Raw genomic sequence first — 19,738 nt, forward strand, 5'->3', positions numbered from 1 at the left:
CTTGCGTTTCTGCACTTGGCTCCACCTCCGGCGTCTCTGTTATTGGCTCTAGCTCCTGTGCTTTCGCTCTGCATCCGCTCTTGCGGTCTTCCTCTACCTCTAAGTCCTCCTGTCTGAACAGGTTCTTACCTGTTTTACACACCTGTCTGCAGACCGGTCCCTACCGGTTCTTGCAGTGTACCAGCCTTGTCCGCCTGTCCTGCCAGAGAGCCAGCCGTGCCCGCCTATCTGCCAGTGTCTCTGTTGTACCTGTCTGTCTGCCTGTGTCCCAGCCGTGCCCGCCTATCTGCCAGAGTGCCAGCCATGCCCGCTTGCCTGTCTGTTCCGTTCCCCGGTGGGATCAGCAGCCACAGCCAGACACCACCCTGGAGTGGTACCTGGTAGCTTCCTATTGCACAAGTCTGACCTCACCATCAGAGGCTCCAGTGAACACCTAGGAAGCTACTTAGTTACGCCCCTTCCAGGGAAGTTTGGTCTGTGGTCCAGTGGGGCCACACCCCCACGCCTACCAGTCTGGGCGCGAGCGTGACAATACTTCAGGATCTGCCTATAGGGGGTCTGCTTTATACTTCAGGATCTGCCTATAGGGGGGCTGCCTTATACTTCAGGATCTGCCTATAGGGAGGCTGCCTTATACTTCAGGATCTGCCTATAAGGGTGCTGCCTTATACTTCAGGATCTTCCTATGGGGGGCTGTCTTATACTACAGGGTCTGCCTATGGGGTGCTGCCTTATACTACAGGATCTGCCTATGGGGTGCTGCCTTTTACTAGAGTCTGCCTATGGGGTACTGCCTTATACTACATGGTCTGCCTATGGGGTGCTGCCTTATACTACAGGGTCTGCCTATGGGGCGCTGCCTTATACTTCAGAATCTGCCTATGGGGTGCTGCCTTATACTACAGGATCTGCCTATGGGGTGCTGCCTTTTACTAGAGTCTGCCTATGGGGTACTGCCTTATACTACAGGGTCTGCCTATGGGGTGCTGCCTTATACTAGAGGGTCTGCCTATGGGGTGCTGCCTTATACTAGAGGGTCTGCCTATGGGGTACTGCCTTATACTACAGGGTCTGCCTATGGGGTGCTGCCTTGTGCTATAGAGTCTTCCTATGGGTACTGCCTTGTGCTATAGAGTAGGCCTATGGGGAGTGCATTATACTATATGGAGGCTTATGGGGAGTGCATTATACCATAGTTAGGATGATCTGGTGCATTATACTATATGGAGGCCATCTAGTGGGCCATCATACAGTGTTGGAGCCTTCAAACAGTTTAGGGACTACTAAGAGGTCAGTATACTGTGTGGATGGTACTATACAGTGAGGGGGCATTATACTATATAGGGGAGCTGTACAGGGTGGCAGACTCGGGACATTATTAAGTGTAAAGTGGGCACGTCTTGTTATAGGGGATCTCAGGTTACTGTGACTATCAAAGGGGCACACAGGGCATTATTACTTTTTAGGGAGTAAAATATGGGCACTGTTTTCTAGGGCACTTGCACCCGGCATTACTATATTCTAGAGGGGTGCTTTAGAATTTAGAAGGCACAGAGAACCACACAGCAGGTGCAGTAATAGGGACACATACTGCAGCAGCGGCTCAGTATTGGGGTATCAGCAGGATGAGGAGTTTGTTGGGAATAGATGGTGATGGGGCTGGAATATGAGATGTGAAATGTGTCTTTGTTGTATTCTCAGCAGACGAGTCCTGGCTGGAAGAAGTTGTCATGTCGGTCTGAGCCAGATGGAAAAGACGGGAAAAATGAACGATTCCATCAGAGAACATCAGCGGTAAGACATTATCTGTAACTGTACAGTGATCTCTTATATGTTCTGTAGGGCTGGTATCTACCACTGACCATATGGCGGTAATATCTATGTTGTTCGTTATATAGGGATTATCTTCAGTTACAGCACGGTCATCTGCTGAGGTTCTCCTCCACTATTAGGGGGCGTCACCGAGTTGTAATGAAGGTTACCTGGTTAGGCCCACTCAGAAGCTTCGTCCCCCCCCCCCGAACCAAAACCCTAGCTACGCCTCTGCCTATAGTTGTATGGTAAATAAAGACACAGCGAGAATAAAGTCCTGTATTTGAAATAAGAAATTAAACTAAACACAGTTTTCCATACTTTTTATGCTTAGGCACGTGATGGTGCACAGGGGAAAGGACCTGTCTAGGATGATAGGGAGCGCATGTGTCAGCATAAGGTGAGTGTTGAGAGGTCACTATCTTATACCTCTCCCTACTGTCAGGGCTCCCCTTTATCAGTTTCATCACCATGCAATAGCGTGACAGGTGCAGACACCTCCCGCCTTGCACCTCTCCTTGTACATTCTGAGGCACCATCATCAAGCACTTCCAAATCCTTGTGCCAGCACAACATTCGGCTGTCCCTACCACAGGCCTCGGAATGAAAAAGAAAGTTAACAGCCACTCACACACAGGCTCAAACGTTAAGCAGGCACATCCCTAGGTTGCTTGCCATTGAAATGTTGCCGTTTAGCCTTGTGGACATGGAGGATCAACGTCGACTCATGGCTGCAGTCATGACTTGGTACTTGGTCCCCAGCTGCAACTATTTCTCCCAGTGTGGCCAAGTCTGTGGAGTTGGTGTCCATGTTGGTGAAGTCGGTATAAAATGGACGGACTTCTAAAATAATAAATTCTGTAGTTCAATGCAGTATGTGCTGTAAATGTTTTCATAAGAATTAGGAAAAGTTATGAAACGTCCTATAAATGTCTGTTCTATTCCTGTTCTAAGGATCTAGGCTTTTTGTTGAGATGAATCTGTGCTGTGTTTTGTCTACATGCTCAGTAGTGAGGCATTGCTGTGGAGTTGGAGTCAGAGTCAGGCAAATTGGCAAATTGCTATGGCTATGCTTGGCCCACGTGCTCATTAGTGGTTCAGCAATTTCTGAAAACATACCCAAATTTACCAGAACTACTTGTCAAGGTACGGCGAGTGAGTGCCTATTTCTGAAAGTCAGCTACAGCTGCCACCGCTCTGGCAATGCTGCAGCAGTTCATGCAAGTGCTAGTTCACCAACTAATGTGCGACATAATCACACTCTGGAACTCCACACTGCACTTGCTGGCAAGGCTTTGGGAACAGCGGTGGCCAGTTGTTGAATACCAGCTCCAACATGCCTGTTTATATTGTGGTCAGCCTCCGCACATAGCAACTGTAAAATGGGCTTGTATGTCTGACATTTGTGCGGTTCTCCAAGACTTTGAGGATGCCACAAAGATGGTGAGCGGCGATGATGCCATAATTAGCGCAACAACCCCCCTTCTGTGCCTACGTAAACAGTCGCTTCCCCATTATCCCATAGAATGTAAGTCCCCAAGGACCGGGTCCTCTGCCCTCTGTACCAGTCTGCAATTGCAAATTTGTTTACTGTAAGGCCGGCGTCACACTAGCAGTATTTGGTCAGTATTTTACATCAGTATTTGTAAGGTTCAAATAATTATATATTTTAGAGTAGGCTTTCTTGAAAATCATAGGTAACTCAAAAAAACAAAATTTTATTAAATAGTTAAATACTTTAAAAGGCCACCAACCTGTGGCTAAACCAAACACCCAAAAAAACAAACACTGTGAAAAAAAAGCTAGTGAGGATAACTAGTAATACCCTACAAATGATCTACGTAGTGGTCTGCCTAACAGCGGGGGTTGGCACCCTATGGGATAACGTTATGGCGCCCCCGCTCAACGTCGGCTCACCCTGGGGTCCCTATAAGGCCCTATTAACACTATGGGCCCCTCTACCCACACAATCGTGTCCTAAAGGACCCCTACCGACTATACATAGACCAACCTACGTCTAGGGAATCCTGCACCCCACAGCGTGATTAAAAACAGAATAGAACACATGTGGACGAAGGCATATGACGGCAAATAGTACTTTGTACAGCCCGCTATTTGATACTTATATAAATTTGCGTTGCTTACTAAAAAACACAAGAACCATACAAACTGGCGGTGCTGCTTATAAACAAGGAGGAAACGGCCAATTCAAAATATGGCACCAGATATCACGCTTAAGATATTAATGCTTAACTAGATAACGTACAAAAGAGCGTGTGGAGTAGTAAGTGTCTAAACCGTCTCCAATTAACCTCCTTCTTTTAGAATGCCAATCTTAGCTAATGTCTCCAGTTATGTAGGACAAATATTCAGATACAGTCCATTTTTTGTCCCTAGACAGCATAACCATCAAATTCCATCAGGAATATAAACCGATAACATGGCGCTGCATTAGGTACTCATCCTGGGGTTAATGTGCCGTTCGCCTCGTCACTGTGTAGCCTCAACGCGTTTCGCCCCTCTGGCTCATCAGGAGGCTCGATCAAATCCCATGTGTCTGGATGAGTGATAATCCTCGGTATTTGTAAACCAAAACCAGGAGTGGAACAATTAGAGGAAAAGTATAATAGAAATATATGCACCACTTCTGCATTTATCACCCACTCCTGGTTTTGGCTTACAAATACTGATGTAAAATACTGACCAAGTACTGCTAGTGTGACGGCAGCCTAAACGATATTTGTAACTCTGTATGTAACCCCTTTCTCATGTGCAGCACCATGGAATTAATGGTGCTATAAAAATAAATAATGATAATAACACTCACAATTAAAGATGAAGATTTGCATTTGGATCAGGTGTAGATAGAAGACATGATCCATGGAGATACTACCCATCACAGCCTCCTCTCACTCATTCAGCGTGGATTGAGTATCAATGAGGAGCTGGATGCCGAGGAACAGGAGCTTATTGGTAGTGTAAAAATTACAGGCTGATCCAACTTCAGTGGAAATGCCTCAGGACAAGGAAATGGTGCTCAGTATTGTGTGTGGCCTCCACGTGCTTGTTTGACCTCCCTACAATGCCTGGGCATGCTCCTGATGAGGCCGCGGATGTTCTCCTGAGGGATCTCCTCCCAGATCTGGATTAAAGCATCAGTTAATTCCTGGACAGTTTGTGGTGCAAAGTGCCATTGGTGGATAGAACGAGACATAATGTCACAGATGTACTCGATTGGATTCGGGTCTGGGCAACGGGCTGGACTGTCCATAGTCAGGGCCGGTTTTAGACAAAGTGGGGCCCTAGGCAAAAATTTAAAGTGGGGCCCCAAATGCTAACATTGTAAAATCACATAAACATTTAGGTTACATTACATGAGCAGGATGCGGATACAGTTGGTGGAGGGGCCTGGAGCCAGTGCTCACATTGTGGCCCCCATATTTAGGGGTCTTAAATCGGCCAACAGGTCTGCCACTATTAGATGTATGCAATGCAGGGGCGTTGCTAGGGTCAGAAAAGTTTTGGGGCCCAAGCCCCAAGACGAAGAGTTGCCCCCAACCCCCTCTTAATTTTTTTTTTAAACAGCACAGATAATACAGTGATAACTCTGAGTACAGATAATTTAGTAGATGTCACCTGCAGTCCTATGTAACACCAGAGATAGACATAGTGTTTCAGAGTAAGGCTATGTGCACACGTATAATGGTCCACTGCGGATTTTTCCGCAGCGGATTTGATAAATCTGCAGGGCAAGAACGCTGCGTTTTTGCTGCAGATTTACCACGGTTTTTCTGTGAATTTCACTGCGGTTTTACAACTGCAGTTTTCTATAGGAGCAGCTGTATAACCGCTGTGCAATCCGCAGAAAAAAGTGACATGCTGCGGAATGTAAACCGCTGCGTTTCCGCACAGCAGTTTTTGTTTCCCATAGGTTTACATTGTAATGTAAACTCATGGGAAACTGCTGCGGACCCCCCAGCTGCGGATATGCAGCGTTTTCCTCATCGTGTGCACATAACCTATGACTATGTTCACATGCAGCATTTTTTTCAGTAGCCAAAACCTTTTCTATTGGCAGTAAAAAATGTTGCCTTCAAAACACCCGTTTTTCAGCTTGTTTTTTGTTGTTCTTCATACTTTTTTCAGCTTTTTTTGGAGTGAGGATGTTTGCTTTGTCTACAGTATGTTTAAGACCACATTCAGTATTTGGTCAGTATTTAACATCAGTATGTGTAAGCCAAAACCAGGGGGGTGATAAATACAGAAGTTGTGACGTGTTTCTTAGGGTATGTGCACACGCTGCGGATTTTGCTGTGGATCTGCAGCCATTTTCCATGCGTTGTACAGCACCATGTAAACATATGGAAAACAAAATCCGCCATACACATGCAGCGGAAAATACCACGCAGAAACGCTGCGTTGTATTTTCTGCAGCATGTCAATTCTTTGTGCAGATTCCTCAGCGTTTTATACCTGCTCCATAATAGGAATCCGCAGGTGTAAAAACGCTGTTGAAAACCGCACAAAAAACGTAATTCCGCCGTAAATGTGCAGGTAAAACGCAGGGCGTTTTACCTGCAGATTTTTAGGAATCTGCATGGAAAAATCCATCGCAGATTCCGCAACGTGTGCACTTAGGCTATGTTCACACATAGCGTCCTGTCCCTGCGGGTTCTCCCGCAGCGGATTTGATAAATCTGCAGGGCAAACACGCTGCGGTTATCCCTGCAGATTTATCGCGGTTTGTCCTGCGGGTTCCGCTGCGGGATTTTACCCCTACTATTGATGCTGCATATGCAGCAATATGCAGCATCAATAGTAATGTTAAAAATAATAAAATCATGATATACTCACCCTCTGACGTCCCGATCTCCTCGGCGCTGCAGGCGGCGGTCCGATTCCAAAGATGCTGTGCGAGAAGGACCTTCGTGACGTCACGGTCATGTGACCGCGACGTCACCGCAGGTCCTGGTCGCATAGCAAACCTGGGACCGGACGGCTGCGTGCAGCGCTGAGACTTCAGAGGATGAGTATATCATGATTTTTTATTTTAATTCTTTTTTCTTTTTTTTACAATTATATGGTTCCCGGGGCCTGGAGGAGAGTCTCCTCTCCTCCACCCCGGGTACCACCCGCACATTATCCGCTTACTTCCCGCATGGTGTGCACAGCCCGATGCGGGAAGTAAGCGGATCAATGCATTCCTATGGGTGCAGAATCGCTGCGATTCTGCACAAAGAAGTGACATGCTGCGGTTTTTCCCGCAGCATGTGCACAGCGGTTTGCGGTTTCCATAGGGTTTACATGTTACTGTAAACGCTATGGAGACTGCTGCGGACCCGCAGCTGCAAAATCGCCGCGGTTCCGCGGTAAAAACCGCAATGTGTGAACATAGCCATAGCCTCATTGTTCCACTGCTGTTTCTGCATTACAAATACTGACCTAATAGTTTAATTCACCAAAACCACTTAAAGGGACTCTGTCACCTGAATTTGGAGGGAACAATTTTCAGCCATAAAGGCGGAGTTTTCGGGTGTTTGATTCACCCTTTCCTTACCCGCTGGCTGCATGCTGGCTGCAATATTGCATTGAAGTTCATTCTCTGTCCTCCGTAGTACATGCCTGCACAAGGCATATCTGTATTACGTCGCAACTGAACCGGAGCCTCCCGACACTGCTGACTAGTGAGCGCTCTGTCTAATTTACCCCGACCCCCGGCCCCATCCTTGACCGGTGCCAGAGGGTTCCTCGTACTCACGTCCCCAGTCGCCTCTGCAACCATACACTCCTGGCTCTTCTCATACCTGTGTCTTTTATACCTGCGTCTCCATGTGGGACCCTGGATCTGAGCTGTCCCAACCTTACCAGGGAACATCTCCAGCTCTGGGTTCGATGGGGTCCCCATGACCTCTACTGCCACATCCTCTAGGGTTAGCCTATCGGGGTTACACTCTAACCCTAAATTAGCGACCCCTGTGGCATACATCTTAGGATCTTCAGGTTCTACCCCGAAACATCATCTTTAGTTTCTCCTGCTATTACCTCTAGGGCGAGCCTATCGGGATTACACTCTGTCCTTAGGTTGGCGACCCCTATGGCAGGTATCTCAATATCTTTGGGTTCTTTACCCAGTACAACACTTTCCGTGAAAGGGTTGACTCTGGTTTCCCACAGGGACCAAAACGGGCAAATCTCTCCCCAACACAGCCCCATATGGAAGGGTCTTTGCCACTCCCACCACATGCTTAATGTCCCCACATAGTATGGAAAAATTAACCTCCGCGGTCAGGTACTCCTGATACCCATCACCTCCACTTTCGGTCCTTTGGTGTTGTCCTCGGCAAGGGACCAATGGACCAGAGTCACTTTACTCTCCGTGTCCAGGAGAGCCTCTGGTCGGCACCCATTCACAAGTACCTGGCACAATTCTGGTTCGCTGCCGGCTGTGCCCGTAGTGGTGACTGAGACTGGCTGGGCACACATAGACTCCTGACCGGTGTTCCCACAGTCCATGGGCATAGATGTCACCGAACAGTTACTAGCCCCATGCCCGGGCTCTGGTGCAATGTCCTGAGTGGACTTATACCGCTCAATCAATTCTATCACCAGTTATTATTATTATTATTATTATTATTTATTGTTATATCGCCATTTATTCCATGGCGCTTTACATGTGAGGAGGGGTATACATAATAAAAACAAGTACAATAATCTTAAACAAAAGAAGTCATAACTGGTACAGGAGGAGTGAGGACCCTGCCCACGAAGGCTCACAGTCTACAAGGGATGTGTGAGAATAGAGTAGGTGAGGATAGAGCTGGTCATGCAGCGGTTTGGTCGATCGGTGGTTAATGCAGGTTGTAGGCTTGTCGGAAGAGGTGGGTCTTCAGGTTCTTTTTGAAGGTTTCGATGCTAGGCGAGAGTCTGATGTGTTGTGGTAGAGGGTTCCAGAGTAGGGGTGATATGCGAGAGAAATCTTGTATACGATTGTGGGAAGAGGAGATAAGAGGGGAGTAAAGAAGGAGATCTTGTGAGGATCGGAGGTTGCGTGTAGGTAAGTACCGGGAGACGAGGTCACAGATGTATGGAGGAGACAGGTTGTGGATGGCTTTGTACGTCATCGTTAGGGTTTTGTAGTGAAGTGTCTGGGCAATGGGGAGCCAGTGAACGGATTGACAGAGGGGAGAGGCCGGGGAATAGCGGGGGGACAGGTGGATTAGTCGGGCAGCAGAGTTTAGAATAGATTGGAGGGGTGCAAGAGTGTTAGAGGGGAGGCCACAGAGCAGGAGGTTTCAGTAGTCAAGGCGAGAGATGATGAGGGCATGGACTAGGGTTTTTGCAGATTCTTGGTTGAGGAATGAACGGATTTGTGAAATATTTTTGAGTTGAAGTCGACAGGAAGTGGAAAGGGCTTGGATATGTAGTTTGAAGGAGAGATCAGCGTCAAGGATTACCCCGAGGCAGCGAGCTTGTGGGTTCCAGTTCGAGGTTGCCTAGGTCCCTTAGCCTGACCTAACGCTGCATGGCGTCCGGCAGAGTCCTCACCATCCGGACAGCCACGATTCTCTCCATCATTTCAAATGGGGAAAAAAAACTCAGGCTGGAGCCATTCTTCCACCAATTGCAAGAAGTCATTTGCTTGAGACCCGGCAGGCTGAGTCTCTACATAGGACCACTGATACAACCAATGATCGCCCCTTACCTTTGGGGTCTCTTCAGGACTCTGCTGTACACCCCCCATTTTAGGGGTCTCCTTTTTAACATGGTGAAGCTCTACTAGCTTCCACTGCAGCGCTTCCTGCTGCCGCTGCTGAAGATGCAGCTCCTGCTGCTGCAGAACTTCTTACTGCAAATGCTGGAACTGCAGCGTCTCTTGCTGAAGCCTTTGCTGATTGAGCACAACCTGCTCCAAAAGTTCCTCCATTTCTCCAGCAGACTTGCGCAATGATCTACAGCACTCTGGGGTATGCCGTAGTTAACATGGCCCGCATTATTTCCACCATATGTGATGCAGCGGTTGTACCATACGCAGTGAAATGGCAGTGACCCAAGCAAGTTCAAACAAAACGTTTCTTTATTGTGTTACTTCACACAGTCTATTAGCAATACACAGTAAACGGCTTCTTCATCCAGACCACTGGAATATACACAGTACATGGCTTCTTCACACAGTCCATTAGAAATACACAGTAAACAGTTTGTTTTCTGTCCCTACGCAGGCCATACTTCCCTTTGTCCAGTTTCCCTGGGGCTACCGTCCGCCGGTACCAAGTCTCTTTACTCACGCCGTGCACCATACGCTATCCTCTGGATTGCAGTCTGGCAAATACAAGACGGCCCAGGACACAGGGTGTCAGTCCCCTTGGTTCCTCTTGCCCCTGTGTTGCTCCACACAGAAAGAGCTCTGCAGACAACGGCTCTGTCTGCTTCCAAACCAACACTGACTCACCTCCCCCTCTACTACAGGGCTTTTAATCAGTCACTGCTTCACCATTCTAATTACAGATATAACTTTTTCTACAGTACGCCCTCATGGCCTCACTATGTCTCCGTGCGCATTCTGGAGAGCACACAGTGCCCCTAGCTGTAACAAGGGTCACTGCCTCACACCGCATATGTGTGTGTGCATGTACCTACGCACACACAAATTGTACACGTGTATTGCCACTATGAGGTGTGGCTTCATCAGGGACAAACTGTATTTGCAAGCGGCTCTCAAAATCATCTACACTGTGTGAAGAATTATTAGGCAAGTTGTATTTTGATCACATGATACTTTTTATACATGTTGTCCTACTCCAAGCTGTTCAGGCTTGAGAGCCAACTACCAATTAAGTAAATCAGGTGATGTGCATCTCTGTAATGAGGAGGGGTGTTGTCTAATGACATCAAAACCCTATTTAAGGTGTGCTTAATTATTAGGCAGCTAACTTTCCTTCAGAAGAGAGTTTGACGGGCTCTGAAAAGTCCAAAATTGTGAGATGTCTTGCAGAGGGATGCAGCAGTCCTGAAATTGCCAAACTTTTGAAGCGTGATCACCAAACAATCAAGCATTTCATGGCAAATAGCCAAAAGGGTCACAAGAAGCGTGTTGGGCAAAAAAGGCGCAAAATAACTGCCCATGAATTGAGGAAAATCAAGCGTGAAGCTGCCAAGATGCCATTTGCCACCAGTTTTGCCATATTTCAGAGCTGCAACGTTACTAGAGTAACAAAAAGCACAAGGTGTGCGACACTCAGGAACATGGCTGTAAAACGACCACCTTTGAACAAGAAACATTAGATAAAACGTCAAGACTGGGCCAAGAAATATCATAAGACTGACTTTTCAAAGGTTTTATGGACTGATGAAATGAGAGTAACTCTTGATGGGCCAGAGGCTGGATCAGTAGAGGGCAGAGAGCTCCACTCCGACTCAGACGCCAGCAAGGTGGAGTTGGGGTACTGGTTCATCAAAGAGGAACCTGTGGGACCTTTTTGGGTTGAGGATGGAGTGAAGCTCAACTCCCAGACCTACTGCCAGTTTCTGGAAGACAACTTCTTCAAGCAGTGGTACAGGAAGAAGTCTGTATCGTTCAAGAAAAACATGATTTTCATGCAGGACAATGCTGCATCACATGACTCAAACTACTCCACAGCGTGGCTGGCCAGTAAAGGTCTCAAAGAAGAAAAAATAATGACATGGCCCCCTTGTTCACCTGATCTGAACCCCATAGAGAACCTGTGGTCCCTCCTAAAATGTGAGATCTACAGGGAGGGAAAACGGTACACATCTCGGAACAGTGTCTGGGAGGCTGTGGTGGCTGCTGCACACAATGTTGATCATAAACAGATCAAGCAACTGACAGAATCTATGGATGGAAGGCTGTTGAGTATCATCATAAAGAAAGGTGGCTATATTGGTCACTAATTTTTTGGGGTTTTGTTTTGCATGTCAGAAATGTTTATTTCTAAATTTTGTGCAGTTATATTGGTTTACCTGGTGAAAATAAACAAGCGAGATGGGAATATATTTGGTTTTTATTAAGTTGCCTAATAATTCTGCACAGTAATAGTTACCTGCACAAAAACACTCCAACTTCCAAAAATATTAAGCTTTGATATTTGAGTCTTTTGGGTTGATTGAGAACATAGTTGTTGCTCAATAATAAAAATAATCCTCTAAAATACAACTTGCCTAATAATTCTGCACGCAGTGTAGAATCTCCTGATCTAAATTCTTCAGAAATTAAGTTTTGTTTATGAATTTACAATTTTTCATCTTTTTCCCATTCTGCTCCCTACAATATTGGTTGTCTCTCTGGAGATCTTCTATTTAAGAACATTTTCCTGATTGACCCATCAAGGATGGATTTTAACAGGGACAAGATAGTGAAGCGGATATTACACCTCACCCTAGAGATCGTCTTCCGGCTTACTGGAGAGGTGAGAGATTCTGATTTCTTGTTAGAACGTTCTTATCTATGGGAGTAACAGATGGACAGAACTGGAGAGGTGAGGACTCTGGAAATATCTGTAGTAAGATTTATTAATGTGTCTCTACACAACCAGGATTACAGAGTAGTGAAGAAAACCACTAGTGAGCGCTGTCAGGCCCCTGTGTCTAAGGGATGGGGAAGACCCCTGAGCCCAATCACTTGGACTCCACCTCACCCCCTGATACATGAGGACATCAATGACCAGAAGATCCTAGAACTCACCTACAAGATGATTGAGCTGCTGACTGGAGAGGTGACACTGCTGGGAATGCTGGGACATTATACAGTAACGCTATGAAGGGATCAGGGGATGATGGTATCGTTGTATGTGTCAGGTTCCTATAAGGTGTCAGGATGTCACCATCTATTTCTCCATTGAGGAGTGGGAGTATTTAGAAGAACACAAAGATATGTACAAGGACGTCATGATGGAGGTTTCCCGGCCTCTCACATCAACAGGTAATGGGTCTAAATACACACGGCCTATAATTATCTGTATGTAAAGAATGAATTCAGTCCCTGTATGTGTTTCCTCCAGTTCTATCCAGTAAGAGGACAACACCAGAGAGATGTCCCCGTCCTCTTCTTCCACAGGACTGTAAACAAGAAAATCCCAGTGTTCCTCAGGGCCATCAGGTAGATGGGGAGAAGGTGTCATGAGATCTCCCCTATGATGTGTAGACGGCTGTGAAGGTCTTGTGCTCAGTCTTGTTTTATCCACCAGTATTATATGTTTTATACTTGTGTAATGAAAATGATGGAGATATCAGGATTAGAGCTGATTATAAATGTGATTTCTGATTTCTTCATCTGTCTGTAATTTTTAAAATATTTATTTCAGAGTGAAGATCTGACACATATTAATACTACAGAGACATATGTGATTGGTGATGAGCGGTGTAAAGAGGAGATTCCTACAGATGACTACCCAGGTGAGTAGTAACCACTAAATGCAGAGAAGTCACAGATTCTCCTCAGTCACTGGATGGTTCCATTTTGTATAATTTGTTGTGAGCTCTGTGGCCTTTCATTTTTTTTTTGTTTAGATTTGTTTAGATTCACTTCTGTTACACAGCTTTGCATAGCTGTATATTGCTACTGCAATTTAATTTATCCATCTGAGGTGGGCAAATTTTCTTTTTCGCAATAATACTGTAAAGTTTGAAACTTGGAGGGCCAGCAGGCAGCTCCCACTATTTTTAAAGGGCCAGCATGTCTTGTGGACAGATGAGACTAACATAGTTTTTTGGTAAAGCACATCATTCTACTGTTTAGTGTAAATGGAATGAGACCTTCAAATAAAACACAGTAGTTACAGTCAAATATGGAGGTTTAAGTATATTTTGGGGTTCTTTTGCTGCCTCTGGCCCTGAGTGCCTTGAGTGTGTGAAAGGCAAAATGAAATGTGAAGATTCCCAAAGGATTTTGGGTTGCAATGTAGCTCCTGTGGTCAAAAAGCTGGATTTGCATCCTAGGTCATGGGTCTTCCTGCAGGACAGTGACCCCAAACATACTTCAAGAACCATCCAGAAATAAATGGGGGGGAAAAAAGCACTGAAGAGTTTAGTAGTGGTAATTCCAGCTCCCCCCACTACCTCTTACATACAGATCCTACATAGAAAATGCGAATGGACACATTAAATCAGTTTTTGCCTGCTTTGAAGAATTTCTGAGAACAGTTCACTGTAAAAAAAAAACATGAATCTGTCAATAAGTGCATGGAAAAGACAGCAGCAAGGCTTAGAATGAATTTATAAGGCAATAATCCCTGATTAGATGCCTGTCATAGACTACATCTAGTGTCACACCTCAACATAGACAAATTGCGGATAATAGTGATATTTTTGTAGAATATAGAAGGGATTTCAACTGACCCTGAAAAGATATTTTCTTGTACATGGCAGCAACAAACTCTGGAGGAATGCAAGTAACACTGCCATCTTAGATGAATTTCACAGTATAGATGACAAAAAAATATTTAGAATTTAGAGTCCTCAGTGGTTGATACCTTTTAATGGCTAACTGAAAAGATGGTAACAAATTGCAAGCTTTCGAGACTACACAGGTGTCTTCTTCAGGCAAAGACTAAAGGTACCTTCACACTCAGCGACGCTGCAGCGATACCGACAACGATGCCGATCGCTGCAGCGTCGCTGTTTGGTCGCTGGAGAGCTGTCACACAGACAGCTCTCCAGCGACCAACGATCCCGAGGTCCCCGGTAACCAGGGTAAACATCGGGTTACTAAGCGCAGGGCCGCGCTTAGTAACCCGCGTAAACGTTAAAAAAACAAACACTACATACTTACCTTCAGCTGTCTGTCCTCCGGCGCTCTGCTTTCCTCTGCTTTCCTCTGCACTGTCAGCGCCGGTCAGCCGGAAAGCAGAGCGGTGACGTCACCGCTGTGCTTTCCGGCTGGCTGGCGCTGACACAGGATGCAGGAGGAGTGCAGAGAAGCAGAGCGCCAGGGACAGACAGCTGAAGGTAAGTATGTAGTGTTTGTTTTTTTAACGTTTACGCTGGTAACCAGGGTAAACATCGGGTTACTACGCGCGGCCCTGCGCTTAGTAACCCGATGTTTACCCTGGTTAACAGTGAAGACATCGCTGGATCGGCGTCACACACGCCGATCCAGCGATGTCAGCGGGAAGTCCAGCGACGAAATAAAGTTCTGGACTTTCCTCAGCGATCAACGATCTCCCAGCAGGGGCCTGATCGTTGGTCGCTGTCACACATAACGATTTCCTTAACGATATCGTTGCTACGTCACAAAAAGCAACGATATCGTTAACGATATCGTTATGTGTGAGGCTATATTCACACTTTGCGGATTTTGCTGCGGATCCGCAGCGGATTTGACCACTGCGGATCCGCAGCAGTTTCCCATGAGTTTACATTTCAATGTAAACCTATGGGAAACAAAAAACGCTGTGCACATGCTGCAGAAAAATCCGCGCGGAAACGCTGCGGATTACATTCCGCAGCATGTCACTTCTTTTCTGCGGATTTTCAGCTGCTCCAATAGAAAACTGCAGTTGAAAATCTGCAGAAGAAAACGCAGTAAAAACCGCGATAAATCCGCAGTAAAAACCGCGATGGGTTTTCACTGCGGATTTTGCAATTCCGCTGCGGAAAAATCCGCAGTGGAATCTGCAAAGTGTGCACATAGCCTCAAGGTACCTTAAAAGAAATTCTGAAGAGTCACATATTTATGCACAACATAGCACAGAGAAAAAAAAAAGGAAAAATCATGGATAAGACAGGTGACATGAAGCAGAATTACCATGAGTGATAAACAGTTATGTCCATAAATATTGGGCCAGTTCTTAGATAAGGATTGTTTTATTGGGGTCTGGTTCTGTTGTGATGACCCCTCATAGTCTGAGGGGCAAGTCCCTTAGTTGATGTAAAAAGACATAAATCCGTGTGACACATTCATTCCTGCTCCGAGTGTGTCACAGGTCGTCATCAGTTTATATTCCCAGACTCTCCTGTCTCTGAAATTTGAAGCTACCTTTTAACCCAAGTAATTTCATGTCCATAATGTTATGATTTGGGAGACAAAAATGTATTGCCACAGGTAGATCCATTGTTCTTATTGTGTGGCGGTGAGAATTCATCCTTGTCCTCAGTTTTTGCCCTGTCTCCCCCACATACAGACCCCCAGTTGGACATTTAGTACAAACAATTAGGTACACCACATTAGAAGTGACGCAGCTGAAAGTACCTGCTATCTTGTAGTCCTGATGTGAATTGGGGATCTTTATCTTGTCCGTGGTCATTATAAATGGACAGGTTTTACATTTTTTCTGGTTGCAAGGAAAGGTTCCTGTAGCTGTGGGAGAGGACAGGGAGCTCTTGACAATGATGCTTCTTAGATTTGGGGGCTGCCTAAAACACAGTAGTGGGGGGTCTGGAAAAATGGATTGTAAGCGGGCATCTTTTTGTAGTAAAGGTTGTAATTTCCGTGCAGCTCCCCTTAGCACCTCCAGATTTGAATTGTAGGTGACTACTAGAGGCACCCGGTTATTTTCTTCTTTAGCTTTGTAATGTAGCAGGTGATTTCTTGATATTCTGGTGGCTCATGTAATCTTTTTTTCAATTGTTCTTGGATGGTAGCCCTGATTCAAAAAGGTCTTTCTGAGGCGACCAAGGTGTTCATCCCTATCCATTGGGTTGGAACATATACGATTGTATCTGATAGCTTGGCTGTAGACAATAGAGTTTTTTATGTGTTTTGGATGGAAACTGTCCCATTTAAGGCATGTGGGCGGTCGATTGGCTTCTGATACAGGGATGTCTCTATTATATTGTTCTGCAGCTTAATGATGGTGTCCAAAAAGTTAATTTCAGGCTGTGTTATATACTATGGGGGTACAATATTTTTTATGGAGGAGGCTGTGATATATACTATATGGGACACATTTATATTCTGTGGGGGAGGCTGTGTTATATACTATGGGGGGCACATTATACTCTAGGGAGGAGGCTGTGTTATATACTATGGGGGTACATTATATTCTATGGAGGAGGCTGTGTTATATACTATGGGGGTGCTACACTATATTCTATGGAGGAGGCTGTGTTATATACTATGGGGGTACATTATATTTTATGGAGGAGGCTGTGATATATACTATGTGGGGCACATTTATATTCTGTGGGGAGGCTGTGTTATATACTATGGGGGGCACATTATACTCTATGGAGGAGGCTGTGTTATATACTATGGGGGTACATTATATTCTATGGGGGAGGCTGTGTTATATACTATGGGGGGTACATTATACATTGTTTTCTATGGAGGAGGCTGTGTTATATACTATGGGAGGTACATTATATTCTATGGAGGAGGCTGTGTTATATACTATGGGGGCACATTATATTCTATGGAGGAGTCTGTGTTATATACTATGTGGGGGCACATTATACATTATATTCTATGGAGGAGGCTGTGTTATATACTATAATGGGTACATTATACATTATATTATATGGGGAGGCTGTGTTATATACTATGGGGGGGCACGTTATTTTCCATGGAGGAGACTGTTATATGCTATGGGGTGGTCCATTATATTCTATGGGGGAGGCTGTGTTATATGCTATGGGGGCGCTACACTATATTCTATGGAGGAGGCTATGTTATATACTATGGGGGGGCACATTATATTCTATGGAGGAAGCTGTGTTATATACTATGGGGGGTACATTATACATTATATTCTATGGAGGAGGCTGTGTTATGTACTATGGGGGTACATTATATTCTATGGGGGAGGCTGTGTTATATACTATGGGGCGCTCCGCTATATTCTATGGAGGAGGCTGTGTTATATACTATGGGGGGTACATTATATTCTATGGGGTAGGCTATGTTATTTACTATGGGGGCACATTATTTTCTATGGAGGAGACTGTGTTATATACTATGGGGGAGTACAATACACATTATATTCTATGGGGGAGGCTGTGTTATATACTATGGGGGGTACATTATATTCTGTTGGGGGAGGCTGTATTATAATTTATGGGGGGGCTGTATTATATTCTATGGGGGGCTGTATTATATTCTATGGGGAGCTGTATTATATTCTATGAGGGGGGCTGTATTATATTCTATGGTGGAGGCTGTATTATAATCTATAGGTGGGCACATTATAATATACTGTATGGAGGACTATGGGGTGTATTATACTAAACAAACAAAATGCTGCATATTCATTGAGTGATTGGATTGTTTATGCCGGAACAAAAATCATTGTTCTCAGCAGCACATCACCGGTGTAAACTGTAGATATGGTGCTGATAACATGATACTGTATGGGGACAGATTGTTGTAATAGTGATTGTTCAGTTCCCATCATTTTCTCAGTTGGTGTAAAGAGGCCGGGAAACAAGCGTCGGAAGACTTCAGTATTGTCGATCACTCTCATTTAGCGGCCTGAACTCAGCGCATGTAAATACAACAGAAATGCTTCTGTGTGATGTGCAATATGTTAGCATTTGGGGCCTCATATTAAACTTTTGCCTAGGTCCCCACTTTTCCTAAAACCGGCCCTGCCTGACGCTTCCTCATCCTTCCTAATCTCTACTGGGAACTTGTGGATCCTTCTTAAAAGGGAAATTTACTTTGAAGGAAAGTGGTCACCTCTATGATCAGTGTCTGGGGGGGATATGGTTGGTGCTGCCCAAAAAGTTGATCGTCATCACATTAAGAAACTGACATTTTCTTCCCATTTAGGCCCTTACAATATTGGTTCTCTCTCTGGAGATCTATATAAGAAAATGTTCCTGATTGACCCGTCAAGGATTGACAGGGACAAGATGGTGGAGAGGATATTACAGCTCACGCTAGAGATCTTCTTCCAGCTTACTGGAGAGGTGAGAGATTCTGATGATGTCACATTACATCATTCTTATCTATGGGAATAACAGATGGACAGAACTGGAGAGGTGAGGACTCTGGAAATGTCTGTAGTCAGATTTATTAATGAGTCTCTCCATAACCAGGATTACACAGTAGTGAAGAAGACCTCTAGTGAGCGCTGTCAGACCCCTGTGTCTGAGGGATGTGGAAGACCACTGAGTCCAATCACTGGGCCTCCACCTCACCCCTTTATTCATGAGGACATCAATGACCAGAAGATCTTACAACTCACTTACAAGATGATTCAGCTGCTGACTGGAGAGGTGACACTGCTGGGAATGTTGGGACATTATACATTAACGCAATGAAATTATCGAGGTGATGATGGTATCATTGTATGTGTCAGGTTCCTATAAGGTGTCAGGATGTCGCTGTTTATTTCTCCATGGAGGAGTGGGAGTATTTAGAAGGACACAAAGATCTGTACAAGGACGTCATGATGGAGGTTCCCCAGCCCCTCACATCACCAGGTAATAGACAGGACTAAATACACATGGCCTACAATTATCTGTATGTAAAGAATGAATTCAGTCCCTGTATGTGTTTCCTCCAGTTGTATGCAGTAGGAGGACAACACCAGAGAGATGTCCACATCCTCTTCTACCACAGGACTGTAAACAAGAAGATCCCAATGTTCCTCAGGATTATCAGGTAGATGGAGAGAAGGTGTCATGAGATCTCCTCTATGATGTGTAGATGGCTGTGAAGGTCTTGTGCTCAGTCTTGTTTTATCCACCAGTATTACATGTTTTATACTTGTGTAATGAGGACGGTGGAGGTGGCAGGATTAGAGCTGATCATAGATGTGACTTGTCCATCTGTCTATGACTTTTACAATATTTGTTTCAGGGTGAAGATCTGACCCATATTAATACTACAGAGACCTATGTGAGGGGAGATGAGCGGTGTAAAGAGGAGATTCCTACATATGACTACCCAGGTGAGTAGTAACCACTAAATGTAGAGAAGTCTCAGTTTCTTCTCAGACACTGGGTGGTACCATTTTGTATAGTTTGCTGT

General features: G+C 45.2%; 1 protein-coding gene across 1 annotated transcript in view; it reads left to right on the top strand.

Annotated features, from left to right (window-relative positions):
- LOC138663907 (zinc finger protein 135-like) overlaps positions 1-19,738 on the top strand; it is a 68,481-nt gene that overhangs the window by 18,170 nt on the left and 30,573 nt on the right. The window contains exons 2-11 of the mRNA XM_069750273.1: positions 12,118-12,236; positions 12,363-12,542; positions 12,625-12,748; positions 12,828-12,925; positions 13,131-13,221; positions 18,533-18,672; positions 18,802-18,981; positions 19,065-19,188; positions 19,272-19,369; positions 19,568-19,658. Of these exons, the coding sequence (XP_069606374.1) occupies positions 12,159-12,236; positions 12,363-12,542; positions 12,625-12,748; positions 12,828-12,925; positions 13,131-13,221; positions 18,533-18,672; positions 18,802-18,981; positions 19,065-19,188; positions 19,272-19,369; positions 19,568-19,658 (1,204 nt within the window). The 5' untranslated portion in view covers positions 12,118-12,158. The remainder of the gene's footprint in view (positions 1-12,117; positions 12,237-12,362; positions 12,543-12,624; positions 12,749-12,827; positions 12,926-13,130; positions 13,222-18,532; positions 18,673-18,801; positions 18,982-19,064; positions 19,189-19,271; positions 19,370-19,567; positions 19,659-19,738) is intronic.

This window comes from Ranitomeya imitator, chromosome 2 (assembly GCF_032444005.1).
Source record: "Ranitomeya imitator isolate aRanImi1 chromosome 2, aRanImi1.pri, whole genome shotgun sequence".
Classification (NCBI taxonomy): domain Eukaryota; kingdom Metazoa; phylum Chordata; class Amphibia; order Anura; family Dendrobatidae; genus Ranitomeya; species Ranitomeya imitator.